The sequence below is a fragment of the Ursus maritimus genome, unplaced genomic scaffold (assembly GCF_017311325.1).
Source record: "Ursus maritimus isolate PB19 unplaced genomic scaffold, ASM1731132v1 scaffold_19, whole genome shotgun sequence".
Lineage (NCBI taxonomy): Eukaryota > Metazoa > Chordata > Mammalia > Carnivora > Ursidae > Ursus > Ursus maritimus.
Genome location: NW_024424341.1, coordinates 8,319,702 through 8,338,478, shown reverse-complemented (window position 1 = coordinate 8,338,478; position 18,777 = coordinate 8,319,702). Strand labels below are relative to the sequence as shown.

The 18,777-nt window shown below is 43.8% G+C and overlaps 1 protein-coding gene across 18 annotated transcripts in view; it reads left to right on the top strand.

Moving 5' to 3' along the window:
• Positions 1-18,777, top strand: part of LOC103673804 (nuclear receptor coactivator 5-like) — a 67,045-nt gene that overhangs the window by 37,260 nt on the left and 11,008 nt on the right. For 7 of the 18 annotated variants that reach the window (XM_040633269.1, XM_008702651.2, XM_008702652.2 and 4 more), the window contains 9 exons: positions 1,578-1,658; positions 4,342-4,424; positions 4,575-4,701; positions 8,160-8,359; positions 10,967-11,242; positions 12,342-12,536; positions 14,957-15,100; positions 15,847-15,904; positions 17,487-17,825. In XM_040633269.1, the coding sequence (XP_040489203.1) occupies positions 1,578-1,658; positions 4,342-4,424; positions 4,575-4,701; positions 8,160-8,359; positions 10,967-11,242; positions 12,342-12,536; positions 14,957-15,100; positions 15,847-15,904; positions 17,487-17,628 (1,306 nt within the window). In that variant the 3' untranslated portion in view covers positions 17,629-17,825. Of the gene's footprint in view, positions 1-1,577; positions 1,659-4,341; positions 4,425-4,574; positions 4,702-8,159; positions 8,360-10,966; positions 11,243-12,341; positions 12,537-14,956; positions 15,101-15,729; positions 15,905-17,486; positions 17,826-18,777 lie in introns of those variants that run through there. The other 11 variants (XM_040633274.1, XM_040633275.1, XM_008702655.2 and 8 more) reach the window with 8 other exon arrangements.

The following is an 18,777-nucleotide window of genomic DNA, read 5'->3' as shown; positions in this document are numbered from 1 at the left end:
TTCATGTGCCTATTTATGTACTTACACAAAGACAATTCCTGCCTGAGTGTGATTCCTTTAAGCAGCCCATTTGGGAACCCCCTGCCTCCATGGTACTTAGGGAATGTTTTTAAGGAGGAGAAAAGGGGTCTGGGAGGGATGTTTCTCAGGCCTCTGGGATCCCAGCCAGTGTACACGTCTGTCTGCCTTTCTCAGAGCTCGGGCTACAGTGGTTGAGCGCGGGCCTTTTGGCCTGCGGAATCCTTTGTCCAGCTGGCTGAGGTGCGTTGAGTGCTTTGGGCCTTCCCTCCCGTGGAGAAGTGGGAAGTTATTCTTTGATGGCTGGGCCAGACTGCTCATCTGATGTTGCTAGAATCTGAAAGGTTGTCCTGGTAGTCAAGCGGTTGGCATTCATGTGGCCTGGGTCGGCTGGAGTGGGACCTGCAAGGGAAAGGGAAGGTCCCAGTGAGGTGGGAAGTGTGGGTGTCAGGCGGCACTGGACTTGTTTTGCCAGGTGAGGGTGTCTGGGGTCCTCTTCTCCCCTGCCCGACTGCTGGGTTCCAAGTGTCCTGCAGCGTTTCTCCTTAGAGCCGGCTGGCTTTCTTGGCATCATTCAGTCTAGTTGCTAGGAAGCCGAATAAGGCAAATGCAACTTCCTTTTGACTTACTCACATTGAACCATCTGCTTCTTCCTTCTCATGGCCTTCAAACTTGGCTAGGATCATTGAGAAGAGGGTTGAGTGGAGCAGCTGTGCTCCTGATCCTTTTTGGAAAAGGAAAGCTTTCTAATAACTCTTTAACCCTCTCAGTTCAAATTCATAATAGTTAATCTTGTTTAGCCCCTTGTTTCTTTCAGCTAACAATTTGGAGCAGGCATTTTCTTCCTAGGTTTTGCCCCTTATTTTTGTCTTAATTTAGATCTCTGTTATTCATTAACCACACAACTTTTAAATGAGGAAGACGGTGTCGACGTGTATCAAATGCATTTGGCATGTAAACATTAACAGTGGTTTTAATCGAAGACCTTGAGTGCTTAGAATTGATGCGCACAAATGATTCAGGAACATTCTTTCGTAAGTGCCATTGTGGAGTTAGTGTCAGATACATTAAAGGTGGCAGATCATTCATTAAAATTTCTGGTGATGTTGGTGGGGCATCTACCAAAGAGAAGCTTTTTTTTTTTTTTTTTTTTAAGGATTTTTTAAAATTACCAAACACTACCAGCATTACATTCTTACTTTTTTGGGGGCGGGTTAATTCAGTTCATTTGGGTAAATCTGATTCATTATGTTGAAGCCCCTTTCTGTTGGTGAATTTCTAATGGTCTTTTCTTGTGACAGAGCTGTGCCTTCAGTTGTCAGCTCTGGAAAAGCAGTTGAGCAAACAAACTAGACAAAAATAGAAATAGGCATTACAAAATAGAATAGAGATTCTGGGGAAAAAAAGAAGTCTTGAGAAAAGCATTGTTCGAGTTTTAAAAATCCAGTTTAACTGAAGATTTAATCACCTTTGAGTGTACCAGAACTGTGGAAACAAACGTGTGGGCTATGGGAAATAATTTCTTCTTAAGTGTAATTTTGTCTTTGTTGGTTTTTTAGCAGCAAGCCATATAAACCTTTTCTGCCGACTTCTTATTCTCCCCAAGAGGGCTACTTAAAGGAGGGTGAAGACATGCTAAGGTAAAGTTTTATTGTTGTGGCTCAATTTGCTAAAAGCTTTAGTAGTAATTTAGATGTGTTCTTACTGTGCAGACTTATGTGTTTGTTAAAATTGATGCTATTAATATTTGCTTTTTGGGAAGTCCCTCTGGTCAGCTTGATCATATTAAGCCATTCTGCTTTAACTTCTCCGTTTCCATAGTCATTTGGACTCTAGTAACTAAAAGAGACCTACAGACTGAAGGGACTCGACCACCTGAGCCCCTCTGTGGGCTCTGCCTGGGTGAGCCGCTACAGCAGGCCCTCGACTCCCTTCTTCCACACCTCCCCACCTTTTTTGTGCTACCATTTGACCATGGGTATATGCTCTGAAAATCCAAAGTTATTTTAGTTATGAGGTGAATCAGTATTAGAGTATAAATAAAGTCACTTTAAAATGGTTTGGGGCACCTGGGTGGCTGTCAGTTAAGTGTCTGACTGTTGATTTCGGCTCAGGTCATGATATCAGGGCCGTGAGATTATGTCCGGCTTGTGCTTAGTGTGGAGTCTGTTTGAGATTCTCTCTCTCTCTGCCCCCAAATTCTCTCTCTCTCTGCCCCTTCCCCTGCCCGTTCTCTCTCTCTCTCTCTCTCAGGAATGGATAAACAGATATAAAAGTGTTTGACATTAAAAAGTAAAAATCCCTTTCAGAGTCCTCCCCAGTTTCCCTCCTTATTTTTAGCTGAAATGGCTCACATTGGTTTATTGTTCTGGAACTTGCTACTTTCATGTAACAGTATGTCATGGAGGATTATTGATTCTCATTGGTTTTGACCATCGTGTAGGATTCCAAAGTCTGTAAACCAGTTTTGAAGGTGGTCTTACTTAGTTTGGTCTGTCTCTCACATTCTGCAGCGGAATTCTTCTGAGTAACTAAGTAGGTAAATCACCATGGCACTTCAGGGTTCTTGTTTGGATCTACCTCTGTAGTTTTGGTAAAAGCAGTTTTCCTTGAACTGTATCCGAATTGATTTTTATGTGTATGAACCTTGACAGGACCTCTCTCTTGCCTGCATTAAAGATGAGATTTGTGTCAGATTAGATTAATAATTCAAAATTGAAAAATGCCTTCCTCGACTGCGGAAGCACTTGGAAGTATAGAATTCAGGAGTGACTGTTAGTGGGGGTTAGTCTCTCTCAGGTAACATTTCCTGACAGTGAGACTCAGAATACTTGCACCGGTAGGCGATCTTCTGAAGGAGGGATTTTCTTAGCTCTGGTGTGAAGGCAGCCTGAAGGCAGAGATGGATGGTAATGGCTTACATCTGTTGAAGGCCTGTCCTGCATCAGACACTGTTCTAAGGGCTTTCCCTGCATTAACTCATTTAATCCTCATAGCAGCACTTCCACGTAGGTTTCCATAGCCCCATTTCACAGGTGGGGAAACTGAGGCATAGCAGTGTTAAGTAGCTCATTCAGGCTTACCCAGTTAGTAAGTGACGGCTCTGAGATTCATACCCAGGTAGTTGCAGTTTCAGCATCACGCTGTCTTTCCTGGATGACCATGTACCAGCTTCTGGGGTGCCCCCCCAGACCCTGTCTAATTACTTAAGAGTGGTGGTGGGCAGTTTACAGACCACTTTGTTAAAAGACTGTGCATAAAGCATGAGGGAAAGCCAGCAAGAACACAGTCTAGCAAGGGCTAGAGAAAGCAGGCAGCTTGAGGAATGGCCTCTGAAGTCAATGGCTAGTGTTTGTCAGAGCCACAAGACAAAGGTAAAGTCTGCCTGGGGTAAGGAAACATTCTCATGTAGCTCAGGATTCTCAGGCAGTAGGGGAGGCGTGGATTCAGGCAAAAGCTTTGCCTCTCAAAGTCTGGAGCTTCGTCTTTGCTGTGTCAGGGAATTGGCTGTGGACAAGAACCCAAATGAAAATCATACGGGGGAAGAGCAAAGAGATCGACATTGGCTGGCAGCTTGCTGAATAGTCATGGTTTGAGCGTGTTCCGCGGCTGCCTTGCCATGCAGCGTGATGCCTCTGGTGAGAAAGGAACTAATTGCTGCCCGCCGAGGTGGTTCTCTCTCTGGCAGGACACTCCTTGTGGACACACACATTGGTGTCTGGATGCTGGAGAGCCGCAGTAAAAATGCCTGATTTAGGGTACAGAGTGCATCGAATTCCCCCTTTCTTCTGTTAAATCACAGCAAAGGGGACTACTTTAGATGGCTAATAGATTACCCAGCATCTGTGCACTATTTTGCATGCCTTTAGCAAGGGAAAATAGCTGGCTCACAGGAGCCGTAGAGTGTTTAGGAGTAAAGTGAGCAGACCTCATTGACTCATTTTTTACCCGTATCCAATGGGAATCTTCAAAAGATATACACGTCTGATAAAATTATCTTCTCTTCTTTAAAATAAACACCTTCAAGTATGAGTTTCTGTCTGTATCAGTCTGACTTGACAAAGATCAGTGGCTCCCTGTGGTACTTTTCATCATAACAGGCAAGAGAAAATGAATGGCAGAGGACAGAAAACTCCCAGAAACTCAGAATATTCTAAAACGAGAACAGATTATTGAACTTCTATCTGTGTGTAGACATGGCCTTTCTTTTGGTGCATATATGTATTGCGCCAGGTGACCTGGTATTTATTTCTTGGCTTTTGGGGACACATTTAGAGGGAAACTGTGTTTGCACAAACTGTTATATTTTCATGCATCCAATAGCATTAAAGAATTACGGTGGAATGTGGCTGATTATTCAAAAAGGCACGAAGAGAACCACGAGCGACCCCAGTCCACTCAGTTAGGTAAGAGTCTTGCTGAGATTCTCCTTCTGTTTTCCTCATCTATTCTTTATAGAGGTGTTGCCATTCATTTACACTTTTGTAAAAAACCCTGAAAACCTTCAGTGATTGCTTTTGCCCTTGCAAGAGCATGAACATGTCAATATTTTTCAGGTGATGCCAGTGGCAGGGACAGTCGGAAAGAAGGGCTTTTCCAGCACTTTTATCAAGTGGTTCAGAAAGAACGTGATCGAGAGAGGCCTTCAGATTGCGTTATTGTTTGTATCAACAACGAACAGAGGTATATTTATTTCTTTTTAGCCTGTCAAACGAGAAAGTGTACAAATGGAATAATTAAGTATTCAGCCTTACATACATTAGTCAACGAGAGTGGAAAGATCTGGAAATGCTGTTAGAACACTGCTCTAGGAATTACAAGAATGGGCTTTTGGGTTTACCATCCTGGGGCTGGGGAGGTTTCTGATGATTACTCTCTTATTCAGTTTTCTGTATTGCTCGAGTTTTCTACAGTGAGTATCCATCGATTTCATAATCAGGGGGAAAAACCAAGGCTATTTTCAGGCTGGATTCCGTGTTCTAGGCTCTGGGCATACTTGAGTGAACATAACAGACGAACCTTTGCCTTGGGGCACTGACAGTCTAGTGTAGGATGCCACAAGTTGGCCTCACTGATAATTTCAGAGACGGGTTCCTCTCATTTCTTAACTGCTTGTTGAATTCCTTTCAGCCTTTATCCTGCTATTTTTCCTTCAGTGTAGGATGCCCATTCCCTCTTCTCCATCTGTAACTTGTGCAGGCCAACTAACACTTGTAACTTGTATAGGCCACTTAACATCTGTAACTCATGCAGGCCTCTTAAGCGCAGTTGTGGCCTGGTCTCCTACCCTGTTGGCTGTCTCCGGCTCATCCTTTGGGTCCGCATGGTGCCTTGATCTTGCGCACCATTGGCTGGCACTTGAAGGCAGACAGGGGACTTAATGTGTGATGATAATTGTGTCTCTGGATTATGTCGGGTTTCGTAGTGCTTGGCAAAGAGCATGTAGACAAATGGTTGGTTGGAGGCAGGCACACTTACTCCAGGCTAGGTGCTGAGTGAGTGATACTGCAGACTCACACATGAGAACTAATCATTCCTGAGCAGGAGACCAGGCATGCACAAAGCATAACTCAGCATGAAGGCAGCATTGGTGTTCCCACTCTGTGCAAATAGGCAACCTTCAAATGACTCTGAATTCTCATTCTGTGATATCTGCTTTACAGAAATCTAACGTATTTGTAGATAGCATCTTTACTGTAAGAGTTTGTGAAATCAAAATTATAGCTTCATCTCATTTGGAGGGTATTTGGGTTGGATCTTGGGAGACAGCGTACTGGAAGAAATGAGGTCAGTCACAGCATGGGGAGGGTGGGAGAGGCCAATTCCTTTTACATTAGAAAATTATGGGATTTCCCTTTAATAATTGAAAGACAAGCAGACATGCCCTGGATTAATTTGATCATGTGGTAATTTAAACCAATTTTGAACCAGAGGCAGTAAAGACTCAGCATGCATAGTGGCTTGGTTTTCCCTCAACATTTAGCAACTTTGCTACAATCGTTTGCATCAACCAGGGAAACTACATTAATCTTTGACTAAACCGCTTTCTTGGAACTTGTAGCAAGCGTCACAGCAGACCTGTAGCACCTTGTAGCTCTTTTTTTTTTTTTTTTAAGATTTTATTTATTTGACAGAGAGACAGCCAGCGAGAGAGGGAACACAAGCAGGGGGAGTGGGAGAGGAAGAAGCAGGCTCATAGCGGAAGAGCCCGATGTGGGGCTCGATCCCATAACGCCAGGATCACGCCCTGAGCCGAAGGCAGACGCTTAACCGCTGTGCCACCCAGGTGCCCCCTTGTAGCTCTTTTAGAATTGTGATGAGCTCCAGTGGTCGTTTGACTCCTGCACCCTTGTGCCCTTGCCAGTCTCCCAACTCCAGAGTCAGACTGGCTGGTGTTGACTGGAGTGCAGTGCTGTGTGGTGGAGAGGAGTCCTCGAGATTGCTTTTCTGCTCCCCCTCCTTCTAGGGTGGTATTCAGAAACTGCTGCTCTGCCTGGTGTTCTGCAGTTCTGGTACTTAGCCATGGATTAGGGACTCCTCAGCTGAGCGCAGGCTGCGTCTGCCAGAGTCCAAGGAACTAGGTCTTGCTGCCTGCTCTGTTGCCACTTTGATGTTGGAAAGATTTGTAGTGATATATTAGTTGGCTAATTCATTCCTTTATGCCCCAAAACAGTAATTAATTTTCAAATCATGTCCTCCAACATGAATGATTATTGTGATAACTTTGACTCACGGGCTGTCATTCTGTAAATATGAACCATATCTTGTTTTTCTTGTTTTCCTCTTGAATTTGTTTTCTGAAGTCATCATTTACTCTCCCAAATTGCCTGGAAAGCATTTTTCCAGCCATCATTTTAATTTTTAATTCACAGAACATGCGTTTAGTGTGTGCCTGTTAGGTGTGCTGAGCACAGTGAGCAACGTACCGATAATTACATGACAGTTCCTCTTTTGTACCACATGCAGCCTGGTAAGATAAAACAGGTGCGTAAATAACAAGTGGAAGATGAGATATGCTAAGAGTTGTTTCTGCTCTAAGCAGAGGAAACGTAAGAGGAAGAGCAGACTACCGTTGGAGGGTCCAAGGAGGTAAATCAAGGAGGTTTCAGGGAATCATATCATTTCAGGTTTCTAAGTTCCTGTGCAGGTTTCTGAGCAAGTATTGGGGAGGAAGGGAAGCATAAACCCAAAGGAGAGGTCTGAGATAGATTCTCAAGGACTCGAAGACTCAGTCTGAGAAAATGGGAGAGGAGAGGACTCTGGGGTTTGATCCAAGGTTGGTCATGGGATGGTTGATACTGATTGAGATGGCTAACTCCAGTATCCATTTACTCTTTTTTGTTTATTTGTTTGGCTATACAATTATTTATTTGTTTGTTTATTTAAGTAAACTCTACCCCCAACGTGGGGCTTGAACTCACAACCCCGTGATCAAGAGTCTCACACTCCACTGTCTGAGCCAGCCAATCCCCCTCATCCATTTACTTGTCAGCAAGGAGTTGTTGCAGTGGTAGTGACCTCAACAAATATTGGTCTGTCCCAGGAACTAATTGTAGATGAGCATTCTCTTATTTTTCTGAAGAGAATAGTCTTATCTGTTCTTTCAAACAATCTTACATTTTCTTTCATGGTCTTTAAATTGAAATGATTTCATCAAATAACATCTGAATGATTCCATCTTGAAAAACGCTGGCCACGTTTATGGTACTTATCTAGTGTATCATGCCGCATGAAAACACGGCTTTGGCATACTCTGCTTTCTTTACAAAATTCTGTTCATGGTCGACCGTATGAGGACACCGTATTTTCAAAAAAGTAAGTTTCCTTTGGTTAGAGTTGCCTCCGGTTCTCTTAACTGATTCCGGCAAATGGATAATGTACTGTTGAATCTTTTCAGTGTGTCTAAGAATGAAAACAAGTTGCAGGGCATGATGATTTTTGAAAAAATACAGCATCTTCCACTTCGCTTACCCAAGTACAGTAAAAATATAGTATCTTACACCTCACTTACTTAAATTTGTCATCAGAATATGTATGAAACAACTGCTTGGTGATGTAGGGGTTTTTTTTTGTTTGTTTGATTGAAAATAACCTACCTTTTTCTTGTGTGTGTGTGTGGTATGTGTTTTTTCTCTTTTAAGGGACTATGCAACAGGCATAGGTCACCGGTTGCAGGATCATGGCCTTGTGGTAGAAATGATTCACCTCTCCTCTGCGTCGAGTCTTACGCGAGCGCTCCAGGAAGTAAAGGACGATGGGTCCCCATTTTGCATTCTTGTTGAACAGTCTAATGTAAAACTTTCCTCTTGCACCGTAATTATGCTTCATGAGTCTATCAAAAGTAAGTTGAGCTCAATCTAGAACTATCACTTAAAATGGATCCTGCTTTAAAAATATAATGATAGTTTTTCTTTGTACGCCAGTGTACTTTGAAGGTTCCTGTTTGTCAGTAACCAAACTGGATCTAGTTGAGGAAAAAGTGACTTGAATAGTACTTGAAAGTACTCTCCTGTGCATTAGGGTAATTGAAACTTAAATCATCTTTATTGCTTTTTACTTAAGAATCCAGAATATTTTGTCCAAAATATTATGTAACAAGTTAGTTCTCTTATGTAGAAGAACTTTTGGCCAAATCTCACTGCCATCTTTTCTGCCCTCAGTGGTAAGTCTAGAGGATGTTATGTTCATGCATTCTCTTAGACTACCCTTCCTGCTAACTTTGCCTTTCCTGTGATATCGCAAACATTTCATTATTTTTAGGTTTATGACAGTGCACAAAAATGAACCTTTTTCTTCCCTAAAACACACAGACTTGGGCAGATGCACACATCCTAGACCACCCTCATATTTCCCTCCTGGTCAGAGCTGCTGCTTCCAGAGAGGAGGGTCTGCCTTGTGGATGGCCCCCCAGCAGCTCCCCTAGAGTCATACCCAGACATGAGCCTGAGTTCTGTAGTCCTTTTGTCTTTGTGGAAGCTCTTGGTGCTGTTCTGTGTAGTCCACACTTCCTGAGTTCCTCATGTGCACCAGGCACTGTACAAGATGCAGGCCAGCATGGCTTCCTTCTTCTGCCCAGGTAGGCAGCAGCCAGGCAGGCTTCTCCAACAGGCACATCTCAGCCAAGTCTCCATAGCAATGTAGCATTTTCACTGTGAAGTCAGGAGACCTTTCCCCTGGGCAGATACCTAGTGGAGCATTAGTAGCTGAATTTATGTCCTGCCTGTGGCTTCTGGGGCCTTCAGAGAAGTCGGTGTCAGACTGATGTCCTATAATCCAGCTATAATGTTGGGTCTGAAAAGACAATACTGAGGAACACTGGGCTTCCGATAATTTGGGGGATGCCAGGACACCTTTTCTTCTGACCATTCCATTTGTTTTGCCTCTGTGTAGCCACCTATACCCACCTAGGCAGCTCTTGTTCAGTACTGTTCCCGAGAGTTGTGAAACCATGGTTTTTCTAAACATAGAAAATGTCTGATTTATTTTAAACAAATAATAAGACTAAACCACATTTATGTGACATGTAAGTTCTGAAAATGTAAAAGAAAAGGCATACTTTCAAAAATTATAAATCCCAACTTCCTGGGGATGGGGATGGGGAACAGATTAATTTAACAGGTTGTACAGAGGACTAATCGCATCTGTTTACATTCATGTGAGATCATTTAGGAAATTACCACTAAAGTAAGTAGGTCTCTCTTTCACATTGCTTTATTGCTGACAGTTTGTTTTGTATCTTGCATGCAGCCATTAATCAGAAGCCCATGGAGCTGCTTCTGTGCCAAGACAAACATTTAAGACAAACAATGAAACTTTAGCACCTATAGGCAAATATGCATTCATATTTCTTCCTAGATGTAACCTTAACAAACAGTTTAAGATTTAACCAAATACCATCATCTCCACTGTAGCTCCGTAGTACCCCTTGGATCAGAAATTTGTTCAGAAGTCGGTGATAGGTGGCAAGACAGGCTAGGGGCCTCTCGTCTAAAACTAAACTTTTATGAAGTCTTATTCTCAGTAGGTAAAGCTAGGAGAGATTAGAAGACACCCATGCATTGACTACAGCCATTAAGTTACATAAAAACCATTCCTAGTGTCTAGAATTTATTTTATATGTAGTATTGAGGGCCTGGAATACTCCTGACCTGACCTGGAAAGCTTTTTAACACGATTTAAGATCCATAGGCCTGAGCTAAAGACTGCAGAGCTACGTAGAGGATTGGGGGTTACTCCTTGGCCTAAGCGACGGAACCTAGAAGCCCTGCACCACATGTCTGTCTGTCTGCCTTTTATCTAAGTATTACATATACAGAGTGAGGAGATGAGCACTAAAAGGTGTGTAATGAAAACCAGCAGCCCCATGTTCCACCTGCTCACCTCTCTGAAGGCTCTGTTCTCTGCTTCCACTTGTTTCCTCTGTGAATCACGCTCGTCTCAAGTGGTTCACCTGAATTGCTGGAACCAAATTAAACACATTCCCTTTAAGGGTTTTTTTCCCCCCTTAAACATTTTTAGTTAGTAGCCAGCGATGGTTGAAGTTGCATCCTGTCTTTTTTAGGCTAGATTTGTTTAGCATTAAAAATTCCCATTGATATACATGGCACCTGTTTCCTCTCCCTCTCCTCCCCCCCCATTTTATCAGTGTAGCGTGAAGCTGTCCATTTATGAAAAGCAAAGCTGTCCAATTGTGAAAAGTGGGTCTGTATGGAAAAGGTAAACAAGCTGCACATATTATAATTTTGAAACAATGTAATGTGTGATTTTGAAGTCGACAGGGCACCTGCTTTGGAGGGTCCCAGTCCCCTTGGAGCAGTAGACAATCACATCTGTACTGAAAGCTGACACAGCCTAAACAACATGTAGTTGGATTAACTACATTATTTTCTGATATTAAAAGGAATCAGGGCCCCCATTTGATATAAAGCAGGCTCTTTCTTGTCCCTAGTACATCGGCATATGCCCCTGGAAGACGCCCTGGAGCTGGTGGCTAAAGAATACAGGAGATTTTTCTCGAAACGGGAGCAGCAGGAATGTGCTGGAATTGCTCTGCAGGCTGGAGATCTGGTGGATGACTTCTTGGCTCGGGAGCGCCTGACCAGCTACTCTGTCCCTTCGGGCATTCAGCACCTTCTCTTTCTGTTGAGTGAGGGAATGTATTTGTATGGGAATGAGTTGAATCTGCTCATTGACTACCTGAAGACCAGGAAAGGGCAACTGGAAGGTATTTGGTACTGTCCATTTTCCCTCCGCATTTTAAACCCCAGGAAATCTTATTCTGCAAATCCATATGTGAAAGAAAACTAAGAATTTTTTATTTAATTGAGAGACTATACTTCTGTAATATAAAGGTGTCTGATAGGAACATGTTCGACATATGAATTACACTATTGTGTAATCTTTATAGACTCAAATGCTTCTTTTGAAGCTAAAGTTCCTTTTGAATCAGATATTTTAATGTATAGCTGGATGACTTTTCTACATAGATGGACACGTGGGAAACAGTTTCTGTTCCCTATCAGTTTACTTTTGTGATTCAGAGTTTCAGCTTGTTAATTGATATATTTGTAGGTTATTTTAAGGTGTATGGTAAACATAAAGAAGTAGCCCCTTATCTTAAAGATTGTAAAGAGCATTCCAGTTTTGAGCTAAACTCGTTAAAACGGTGACTTTTCAGTTTACTTATTTTGAGTTGAGTAGGTGACAAGAAAATAATAATCACTTGTCCCTGTGGGGAAACATAGCTGAAGTTACTAGGGCCATATTAAAGCTTTAAAGAAATCGTTCATCTTATAAAATGTAGAATGTATTTTATTTTATTTAAGATTTTTATTTATTTATTTGAGAGAGAGAGAGAGAGCAGGGAGAGGGAGAAGCAGACTCCCCGATGAGCAGAGCTCGATCCCAGGACCCTGAGATCATGTCCTGAACCAAAGACAGACACTTAACGGACTAAGCCACCCAGGGCGCCCCGAATGTATTTTATTTTTGTACTTACTTTCTCAGGGTTGGGGGGGGCTCATAAACTTTAAATGCAATAGGTTTTTTTTTTTTTCCTGAGTGCTTATGTAATTTATTAACTGATTAATTGAAGTATAATTGACATTTTCTATTACTTTCATCAATACAGCATAATGATCTAATATTTGTATGTATCATGTAATGATGACCGCAACAAGTCTAATTAACATCCCGTTACTCTTTGATCATAGAAACCTCTAAGAAAAATAATGGTCTTCCTTGAATTCTGAGTTGTTCCTTGTGCAGCTCGCTGGCCTCTGCAGCAGACTTCTGGTGAACATTCATTTTCTTCATTTTTCCAGGCTTTGAGGCACTCGAGTCTTTGGTTAGCAGTGATCATCCCTCATTTCAAGGCAGGAATACCCCTGTTGTGGGCAAGCCGCCTCCACTTCTTCCAACCCCTGGAAAGCCGTCCTTCTCTGGCCCGCATCCCCCACTTCCTGCCAAGTCCCCATTGTTAGGGGACAGACCAGGAGGGGCTCTCCTTCCACCACCAGGTCAGTGCTTCCCTCCAGGAATAAGAGCTCGCTGTGCCTCTGTTGTCTCTATGAGCATTGCTCTGAGAGAACAGGACAGTTTAGAGCAATTGCAGCGTTCGTTGGCATATTCTCAGTGAATGCTAAGATTTCAGAAGACCAGGAGAGACGCCTGGAGTTTCAGTGGGTGCCGTTTATCTTGAATGAGTTGTCTAAGTTTTAACACGGGGAAGTGTAGAGGAGCTCTCGTATCAAGGTTGTTGGCCACATTTAGGATGGCTTACACAGAGTTCCCTTAATATGCACTCTGAATTCTGTAGTGTTTTCCAGGCTTTTCTGAGTAGTTGGTGTAAATAGTATCTGACATCTGCCTAAAATGAGGTTGTACTACTGTGAACTCCTTCCATTATAAGTGACAGGGACCTAACTCAGCTTAAAACAAGGAGACCTAACTGGCTTACATAACTGAAAATCCCCAGAGTTGACTCACTTCCAGCCGAACTGGATCCTGCTGCTCGAGTGTGTTCATCAGACATCCATCTCTTCCCTCTGGGAGGAGACCTGGGTATTGGGCTGACCACTTGAGGTTCAGAGTTCCAGTCAAGCCCCGTGTCCATTATGCCTCTGGTTCCTGGGGTGTCTGGTGTCTGAGCCTTTCTTGCCTCTTGAGGATAAAGAGGATTTTTGTTTGTTTTGTTTTAAGACTTATTTATTTGAGAGAGGGAAGCGTGCATGCATGAGCTGGGCAAAGAGTAGAGGGAGAGGGAGAGAAGCAGACTCCCTGCTGAGTGCAGACAGGGCTCCACCCCACGACTCTGAGATCATGACCTAAGCTGAAATCAAGAGTCGGCCACTTAACCGACGGAGCCACCCAAGTGCCCCAAGGGTGAAGAGTTTTAGCTCCTCTGTAGGAGTAGCTTCCTCTGCATAGTCCCTACTCCCTCTGTTCCTCATCTTCCAAATACTTGTTCATACACTCTTGTCTCCTCTCCTGTTCTCCTTGTGTAATAACAATGGGAGCAGAGAAGAAACTGGATGAAAGCATGTTTTCCATCTGCCATGTTAAAGACAGAGTTGGCAGTGAGGTCTTTGTGGAAAGGTGGCTTTTCTCCTGGGCCTTAAATAAAATTTGGACCTCGGATGTATTTGTGCCTAAGAGTCAAATGTTGCTTCGGTCTTTTATATGAGCAGAGATCATTTTAGCCAAAAATCTTTCTTACAACACAATATTTCCACCTTGACTATTATTGTGGATCAAAATAGAGGGAGTGTGTCCTCCTGCTTTGGTAGCCGTGCATGTGTATGTCTTTTATTGGGAACTTCAGTCTGTGTTGAAGATCCACAGCCCTAGGGGTGAACATTTCTGTGCCCCCTCCCTTTCTGACCTGGTGACCTTCGGGATGATTGAGAATATAGCTTTATGTCTTCTCTGTTCCCATCATAGCCTGGGCTTTCTTGCTACCCTTCCTTTCCTTCCGCTGCACTCACCACGCTCCGCTATGCCTCAGCCCAGCCCCTTGGTCCACCCCTGGGCATTCTTACCATCTTGTTCCTGTGAGAAGCGAGTGAATTAAGAAGAGAAGAACTCAGGAGGAGATCTTTTTGCTCTGAATTGCTTCTCATTCTTACTGAAAGTTAAAAACAAAATTCTTTCAGACCCTCAGAAAGGGCTAGGTGCTTGCTTCAGGGCCTTGGCATGAATGGTGAAAAAAAAATGCCCTGTTCAACAGGGTGAGGATAGCAGGGCAGACTGACTGCCCAGGGGAGAGTGACAAGGCACTAGACCATGTGTCAGACCCCCATCACTGTGTCCAGGCCAGTGTTCTAGGTGGACGGGTGTTAGATTCTCAGGAATAGAGTGCTTCAGGTATGTCATGGACCTGCCTTTATGACCTGTCTGGGAACCTCGCGGCTTGTGGATATTCGAGAAAACAGATTCCAAGTGTCAAATAGAACATTTGGAACAGAACCCACTTGTGAAAAGGTGAGCAGGGAGAACCAGGATGTCAAGACATGCACGCATGCATGGACTAGACAAAGGGTTTGCAAACTTCTTAAAGGGCTGGATAGTAAATATGTCATTTTTAGTGTTTACAAGCCAAAAAGCAAAGTTAAGGATATTATGTACATACTTACGTAACCATTTAAAACATAACCACTTAAAAATGAGAAAACCTTCTCAGCTCACAGGTCGTACCAAAACAGACAGCAGGCTGGATTTGGCCCCCAGACTCGTTTGCTGCCCCCTGGAGAAGCACGGAGGCCCAGTCTGGGCCCAGGGAGGACTTGGTAGAGCTCGGAGGAGCTGAGATGTGTGTGTGGCAGGTGCTCCCCGCTCAGCCCCTTTCTAAAGATTAAGGAAAAGTCTCTTTGGGTAGAGCAGCTGGAACCAGGTTCATCACTTATCTTCCTGTTTGTGTTTTGGTTTTTGTTCTCTGCAGGATCGGGCAACCCCAAAGGTCTGTTTGCCCCTCCCCTGCTTCCAGCAGCCCCCTCCAAGAGACCTCCTTTGGGATGCCCCCAGCCCAGGCGTGCCAAGCGTCCACTGCTTGGGGAGAAACCAGGCCTTCTAGCACCACTTCCAGGTGAGTAGCCAGGCGAGCTGGGAATGGCATTCTAGACTCGTGCTATCCAGTGCAACTTTCTGCAACAGAGGAAGGGTTCTGCAGCTGTGTGGTTTAATACGATAGCTGTGGGCCACATGTGGCTATTGAAACGTGGCTGGTAAGACTGAGGAACTGAATTTTTAATTGTGTTTGATTGTAATTGATTCAAATGAGTATCCTCACGTAGTAATTACATAGTAGTCACGTGGCTAGTGGCTGCCTAAATGTTTGGCGTAGTTCTAGGCTACTGGACGTGACAAGAGGCTATAGCAGTAGATAAGAAAGTGTGCTGTGTTTTTACCATGTAGAAATCTATTGTTTCCTAGTCTTTTTCTCCGCCCGCCCTTTTTAAAGCTGCAAATGTACTTAAAAAGGGAAATACATCTCTAGCATAAATGGACGTTATTGTCAGTCGCTGTAAAATAGAAGGTAACCCTGGTGAAGAGAACACAAACGAGTATTCCTGTTAGAAACTATCACCTGTCTTCAGTCTCTAAGCTTAAGGCTTGCTCTCCCTCTGGTTAAGAAAGATTACTAAGGGTCAGGGAGGTGTTAATGGGACACCGGCCCTACTAGAAACTCTCTCCTTGACTGTGACTCTTCTTAAGGATTGCAAGAAGTTGGCAAAGGGAGTGTCTTCTCACGAGGTTGAATATCATGTAATTATGTGTTTGTGCATCGCTGACGTCATTCGGAGGTGTGCACTTTGTTTCTGCTTGGCTCAGGAGAATGCACGGCTTTCCCGCTGCCTGGCAGGATGGAACCTGACCTGTCATACTTAAGGTACTGACTGATTGATACGCAGCCCTAGCTCCAAGGCTGCACAGGAAGAGAGGCTTTTCCTCTCCCTTCCTTCCCAGTGCAGGCCTGGCCAGCTCTTCTCTGATGCTGCCTTTCCTCCCGTATGGCTGGGAGAGATGAGGCCAGAGGCCCCAAGCTGCCCCCAACCCCACCAAGGCATAAAGGTGGTGGTGAGAGCTGAGATGCACTCTGGCTTAGGTGGAAGGCCACCAAGCAGGCATTTTGCTGACTTCATTTCTCGTCATTCAGGCTTACCGAGCCTAAGTAAAGGTGCTGCCCAGAGTTCCTCTTAGTTCACTGTTAGTTGGAGTTCTCTCCTGAGATTTGGTACCAAAGCCCCAGCTCCTGGGAAGGTGAGCCTTTGTCCCTCTCTGCTCTTCATGCAAGACCTGTTTTTCATGATACTTACTGCTATTTTAAAGTTTTGATCCTCAGAGCACCTGGCTGGTTCTGTTGGTTGATCTCGGGGTCATGGATTCAAGCCCCATGTTAGAGGTAGTGTTTACTTTAAAAAGATAAGTGAAGTTTCATCTTCTGTGTTTTAGTCAAACATACTTCTGCAAGATATACATGCTGTGGTTGTGGTATAAAGCATGTGTGTTTATAAAATGGTGCCAAGACGTGGAACAGACATAGATTAATGATTCCTACCCTCCTGGGAACCTAAACAGCCTGTCTCATTCTGAAGATCCTCATCTGACAGACCTCGTTTTGGGGAAATTTCAAGAATTTTCCTTACCCCTAAGGTGGTTCTCTGTGGCTTCTGAGGGCCCTCTCAGCTCCAAATTCCAGGAGTAATAGTTGGAGAAAGCATTGAGTGAAAACGTGAAGCATGCCTATACAAGGTTTAACAGTAGTAGTTACCATGCACTGAGTTCTCGTCGTGTGGCAGGCATTGAGGTAATTTCATTCAGTCTTCAGAAAACCCTGTGAGCTACGTAGTTAGATCATCTCCCTTTTCCACAGGAGTCACCTAAGGCTCAGAGGGTGAAGAGCCTGGCCAGGGTCACACAGTGGTACCTGATGGGGTGGAGATTGCACACCAGCCATGGGACTCCACACTCTGTGCTCTTACCCACCACACAGTCCAAAATGTTGTCGAGTTTTGCTTGGAATTCAGCCCCATCCTTCCATTCACAGTGGAAGGACTGCAGACATTTTGAGGAAGGGAGTGGTTGTAGTTACTGCGGGGCTGCCATGAAGCTGAGAGCTGGCGTTGGAGGAAGTCAGGTGGGGGAGAGGCTCCAGGATCTCCTGTGAATAGAGAGGAGCCTTTGGGTGAAGTGTTTATAACTCAGCAAAGGTGGGGATGGGGGCAGGTGTCCCCTAGTCCTTTGTAAGATGAGGCTTCGCGCCAGGCACCAGGATTAAGTGAGATCGTACGCATGGACAGCTTGTAGGACGGCTCAAGCATGGCACAGATGTCCGTCTGCCGAGGCTGGAGCTGGGTCAGCGTGCTTCTGCCTGCAGAGGTGGGTGCGGCTGCAGGCCTGTGGGCCAGCCGGGCCCTCTGCAGACCCTGCAGGGCGCGTACATTGATGCTGCTGCTTCCTCCTCTTTGCAGTTCTTCCATCAGTGCTGCCCAAGCAGACGGTGCAGCTCACATCTCTGCTGAAATAAGGAAAGCTCCCGGAGCCAGGAAAACAGAGTGGCTGCTGCCCACATGGCGGCTTCACCCTCCTTCAAGGACTGAGGCCCCTGTCTGACCCGCAGCACTGGTGTCCGGGCAGTGGGTACGAACGTACTTCCCTTCTCCCTGATACAGGGTCCCGTGGAGACATGTTTGCTGTTTGGAGTTTCTGTGCCAAACTAGAGATGTGTGGAAGGTCATTGTTGTAGAAATTGGATCTTGAAGTTGTTCAATTATATACATATTAAAATAAAATAAAACTTTTAGCTTTTACATACTGGTTGCAGCTTTCTAAGGACTTGTCATTTTGGAATGATTTTAGATTTATAGTAAATTCCCAGAGATAGTACAGGGAGTTCCCTTTATCCTGCTTCCTCTGAAGTTGACATCTTGTAAAACCATGGTACCTTTACTGGGAAATTCGCATTAGTACAGTAATATCCACTATATTATAGACTTGATTTTCTGCTAATGCTTACTTTTCTGTTGACCAGCTTTTCTGCTAATGTCATTTTTCTGTTTCAGGAAGGTACCACATTGCATTTAGACTCCTTTGACTTCATTATATTCCAGTTTTTTTATGATGAAACATTTTAAGTATACAGAAAATTTGAATGATGTGTACAGTGAACCCTCATATATTCTGTATCAACAATTGTTAACATTCTACCATTTCTTTAAAAAATTTTTTTTTGCATTTCTTTTTAATTTAAATTCAATTGATTAATATATAATGTATTATTATTTTCAGAGGTAGAGGTCAGTGATTCATCAGTCTTACATAATACCCAGTGCTCATTCCATCACGTGCCCTCCTTAATGTCCATCACCCAGTTACCCAATCTTTCCACCCACCTCCCCTCCAGCAACACTCTGTTTCCTATGATTAAGAGTCTCTTATGGTTTGTCTCTCTCTCTGATTTCGTCCTGTTTTATTTTTTTCCTCTCTTCCCCTATGCTCCTCTGTTTTGTTTCTTAAATTCCACATATGAATGAGATCATATGATAATTGTCTTTCTGTGATTGACTTATTTCACTTAGCATAATACCCTCTAGTTCTACCCACATCGTTGCAAATGGCAAGATTTCAGTTTTTTTATGGCTAAGTAATATTCCATTGTATATATATATACATTACATCTACTTTATCGATTGATCTGTTGATGGACATCTGGGCTCTTTCCATAGTTTGGCTATTGTGGGCATTGCTGCTATAAACATTGGG